At 39.0% G+C, this 5,000-nt stretch overlaps 1 protein-coding gene and 1 long non-coding RNA gene across 2 annotated transcripts in view; one reads left to right on the top strand and one right to left on the bottom strand.

Annotated features, from left to right (window-relative positions):
- Positions 1 to 5,000, top strand: part of LOC307257275 (phosphatidylinositol 3-kinase regulatory subunit alpha-like) — a 29,944-nt gene that overhangs the window by 21,498 nt on the left and 3,446 nt on the right. The window contains exons 12-14 of the mRNA XM_080036453.1: positions 266 to 446; positions 1,110 to 1,235; positions 4,752 to 4,767. Coding sequence (XP_079892579.1) covers positions 266 to 446; positions 1,110 to 1,235; positions 4,752 to 4,767 — 323 coding nt within the window. The remainder of the gene's footprint in view (positions 1 to 265; positions 447 to 1,109; positions 1,236 to 4,751; positions 4,768 to 5,000) is intronic.
- Positions 2,864 to 4,994, bottom strand: LOC307263756. The gene is made up of 3 exons (XR_013845290.1): positions 4,900 to 4,994; positions 4,022 to 4,150; positions 2,864 to 2,901 (listed from the first exon to the last, which is right to left on the bottom strand). It is a non-coding gene; the product is annotated as an uncharacterized lncRNA (long non-coding RNA).

Below are 5,000 nucleotides of genomic sequence, written 5' to 3'. Positions count from 1 at the left end.
TATTTATTTATTAGGGACAATGCATATTAATGTGTAAAAAAAGGTCTAATTTACATCTGTTGTCCCTCGGCAGGGCAGAGAAATACAAGTTACAAATAGAATACATATACAAATAAAAAGGCACAAATAAAACAAGACAATAAAAGAGTTTAAAGGTGGTCACAGACTTGGTTTTCTTTGATACATTGTGTACATTATTACATACATATAAATACAGTGTACGTTTATTTTAACGTGTGGATTTTTCTCCTCCATAATCTTCCAGGAAAGGGGGCAACAACAAGCTGATAAAGATCTTCCATCGTGAGGGTAAATACGGCTTCTCTGACCCCCTGACCTTCAGCTCCGTGGTGGAGCTCATCAACCACTACAGACACGAGTCTCTGGCTCAGTACAACCCCAAGCTGGACGTCAAGCTGCTCTACCCCGTATCCAAGCACCAGCAGGTATGGAGAGAGAGAGAGGGGGGGATGGAGGGATGGATGGATGGATGGATGGATGGATAGACAGACAGACAGACAGACAGACAGACAGACAGACAGACAGACAGACAGACAGACAGACAGACAGACAGATAGATAGATAGATAGATAGATAGATAGATAGATAGATAGATAGATAGATAGATAGATATATAGATAGACACACAAACACAAACTCACACTGACAGTCAGTCAGACACACACACACACACACACACACACACAAACACAAACACTCAGTCAGTCAGTCAGTCAGTCAGTCTAGAATAGAATAAAATTTAAATAAAATGTGTAAGCGATTTGTACAACTGTAAATCAGACAAGGATACATGGTCTGTGTTGTCCTGACATATTGTTGTTGTGTGTTGTTGTGTAGGACTAGAAGTTCCTCGGAGCACCTTTAAAGTACTACTTTTCCTTCCAAAGGGTCTGACATCTTGTTGTTGTGTGTGTGTGTGTGTGTGTGTGTGTGTGTGTGTGTGTGTGTGTGTGTGTGTGTGTGTGTGTGTGTGTGTGTGTGTGTGTGTGTGTGTGTGTGTGTGTGTGTGTGTGTGTGTGTGTGTGTGTGTGTGTGTGTGTGTGTGTGTGTGTGTGTGTGTGTGTGTGTGTGTGTGTGTGTGTGTGTAGGACCAGGTGGTGAAGGAGGACAGTATAGAAGCCGTGGGGAAGAAGCTCCATGAGTATCACCTTCAGTATCAGGAGAAGAACCGAGAGTACGACCGGCTGTATGAGGAGTACACCAGGACCTCTCAGGTACGCTAATATGCTATGCTATATGCTATGCTAACCTTACATACACTGCTATACTATTCACAGAGCTAAAGGCTAACCCATCATACACTACTATTCAATACACACAGGCACGCTAATACTCTATGCTAACCTACTACAGTACTATTTAATACACACAGGTACGTTAATATGCTATGCTAAAGGCTAACCCACCATACACTGCTATACTATACACAGAGCTAAAGGCTAACTCACCATACACTGCTATTCAACACACACAGACAGGTGTGTTACTGTAAAATACTATGAAATACATTACAGCGCAATACGCCATACTTAACGGTGGAGTCAGTGATTCTGGAGAACACTTCTTGTCCAAATCAAATTTTAAAAAATCCAGTGTTAATACACAGTCTATATCTCTTTACATGGGCATGTTGCTAGCTACCGTAAGCCCCCTTTGTTTACCAGTTTACAGAGCCTAAGCTATGTATTAACCCTCTGAGCCCTGAGGGCATTTTCTCGATTTTACATGCTTTTATAAATTACCATTTTAGAGGGCAAGTAGATAACATAATACCCAGCTGATTCATATTAAAATGTTCAGAACACTCTCAGCTCTCAGTTAGGAAGGTTAAATTTTGCCCTAGTCCAATGTAAAAAAAATATATTTTGACATAAATGTTGAAATTTGAAGTCCGATTTTTGAAAAATTTCGAAATTTGTGTGAAATAATACCTTTATTCATCTGATTGAGTTATTTTGGCTCTTGAAATTGCTTCTCCAAAACATTAGCTTCTAAAATGTACAAGAATGTTTCCATAAAAAGGTTGGGAAGAGCAAAAAACATGACTAAAATGATCTTTTTGTCCAAACGTTTTTTGGTTTTTTGGTTCTCGATTTTACATGCTTTTATAAATTACCATTTTAGAGGGCAAGTAGATAACATAATACCCAGGTGATTCATATCAAAATGTTCAGAACACTCTCAGCTCTCAGTGAGGAAGGTTCAATTTTGCCCTAGTCCAATGTAAAAAAAAAATATTTTGACATAAATGTTGAAATTTGAAGTCCGATTTTTGAAAAATTTCGAAATTTGGGTGAAATAATACCTTTATTCATCTGATTAAATTATTTTGGCTCTTGAAATTGCTTCTCCAGAACATTAGCTTCTAAAATGTACTGGAATTTTTCCATAAAAAGGTTGGGAAGAGCAAAAAACATGACTAAAATGATCTTTTTGTCCAAACGTTTTTTTGGTTGAGATCTAAGGGCATTTTCTCGATTTTACATGCTTTTATAAATTACCATTTTAGAGGGCAAGTAGATAACATAATACCCAGCTGATTCATATTAAAATGTTCAGAACACTCTCAGCTCTCAGTTAGGAAGGTTCAATTTTGCCCTAGTCCAATGTGAACAAAAATATTTTGACACAAATGCTGCAATTTGAAGTCAGATTTTTGAAAAATGTGGAAACTTATGTGAAATAATACCTTTATTCACCAGGACAAATTGTTTTGGCTCTTGAAATTGCCTCTCCAAAACATTAGCTTAGCGAAGGAATACAATAATTGACTAATGTTAACATGCTAATACTAAAATAAAATATGAATAGTGTGGATGCAGGAGAACTTCAGATGCTGCCAGGACCTGATCCACACCGTCTCGTCTCCACCAGGGAAAACTGGAAGAGAACAGACAGACAACAAATGAGCCAAGAAAAGTGAACAGGCATGAAAACAAAAAGACTATCCTGCTGAGCGAAAGCATTATCCCCATTTACAAAGCATTAGCTTCTATAATGCACTGTCATTTTCCCAAAAAAAGTTGGGAAGTGCAAAAAACATGACTAAAATCAAATTTCCCAAAATACAAATAGTCTCTTACTCTACTTTGACCACATATGAGGAATTAAGCAAAATGAGACTGAATAATGACTTGATACTAGTGTTGTTTTTGTCAACGAAATGTATGACAAAATATCGTCGTCAACGAACATTTATCACGTGACAGAAACGAGACGAGACGCAACGTAAATGGTGGTCATGTGACGAAGACTATAATCAAATATATAATGCTTTATTGTTGACTAATAAAAACGGGACTAAATGTGGTTTACAAAAACAAAAACTGACATTACAGCATCGTAAGAGAGGCCGTGTCCGGAGGGGATGTCACTTTTCCCTGTGTAAATGTTAAAATCTATGGTGTAGCCATTGCTTGAGTCCGCCAAAACAAACAATTTGAAACCCCACTTAGTAGGTTTGGCCTTCATGTATTGAGTAATTCCAGTTTTAGCCTTTGAGGCAACCATCCTTTCATCCACAGCTAGGTTTTTGTATGGATGAAAATAGGTCTTTGCTGCGGTTTTGATCAAATTGAGGAGAGGTTTGACCCTGAAGAGTTTGTCGAATTGTGGCGTTCCCTTCTTCCTATCATTGTTTACATCTTCATCTGGATCACTTATGTGTAAGTTCCAGGAGATGACACCAAATATGTCCCTACTCATGACTGTTGCGGCAAATGGACAGGTTAAACTGTGGTTCTGCCTCCAGTAATCAGCAATGTGGTGTAGTCTAACCAGGGCCATGTAAAAGAGGAGTCCAATGTACTTGTAAAACTCCTCAACTGTCAAATCAGTCCATTTAAACTTTTTACCCATGGCAATTTTTTTGGCAGCCTGTTTATTTGTGTTGCTACAGAGTGTGTGTACAGTGTGTGCAGTGAAAAACAATTTGAAGAGCTCAATTGGTGTGTAGAAGTGCGTGCCTAGCTGTGGGCCAGGGGTGCGTGCAGGTTGAAACCTGGAGACAGGAGGAGCGGTGTCCTGGTCTTCCTCAGTCTTCCAAGCCCGCTGCTGCGTAGGGGGTGCTGGTGGAGTTAGGACACGGGACCTCTTTGCGGGTGGTTCTCCTCTTCTCCTGGACCTGGTGCTGCCACAGATTCACAGAAATCAGTCTCATTATCTCATAACAAAAATATTTAAACTTCACAACTTGTATTTGCAAACAACAGTGTAATAAAAGTCGATGCAAAAACATTTCCATTCTGTACTATTTGTAAATTGTAAAGGGAAATACTTTTACACAGAATACACATCTATTACTATTATTTTCAAACAAAAGTAAACAAAAGTAGTGCTATCAATAGAGAAATCAGTCCCTGTAATGTCAAGAATGCAAAATTCAAGCTATCTTACATTTACACACAGAGCTTCATTTGCAATTTCTAAAATAAATTATTATACCCGTTTATAAACAGCTGTATAGCCTACTACAGTTTGTTTGTTTCTCTCTCTCTCTCTCTCGTAACTTCTGTCTCCTCCCCTCAGCCAGACTAAATGACGGCTTTCCATCTCCCACAACAGACAGCGCTGTGTGTGTGTGTCAAAATATTGACACACACACACACACACACACACACACACCCCGGGTGTCCATTTATGCGAGACAGCTAGCAAACAAAATTGAGACACACGGGGAAGATTGCTTACTTTTACTTGTTTTCAAACTATTACTTGTTTTCAAACAACAGAAGGCTGGCGACAAGAGTATACAGCTCTGTCACGTCAGTTCCAAAAAAAAAATCGGTCACGTCACGGACGCAACATTCAAGCTAGTTTACATGTTCACACTTAGCTTCCATTACAAAAACAGACGTTTTGTCAAATAAATGCTCTTACCCGTCTTCAAATGGATCCATGTCACCTTCATATTCCTCTTCGTCAAAGCCCTCAATGTCGGAATTGGCGTCTTCCTCTGAATCTCTCAGCTGTCGAACATC

Source organism: Ammodytes marinus, assembly GCF_949987685.1.
Source record: "Ammodytes marinus genome assembly, chromosome: 2".
Classification (NCBI taxonomy): domain Eukaryota; kingdom Metazoa; phylum Chordata; class Actinopteri; order Uranoscopiformes; family Ammodytidae; genus Ammodytes; species Ammodytes marinus.
Note: the sequence above shows the minus strand (reverse complement) of the source record. Positions and strands in the feature narration are given on the sequence as shown.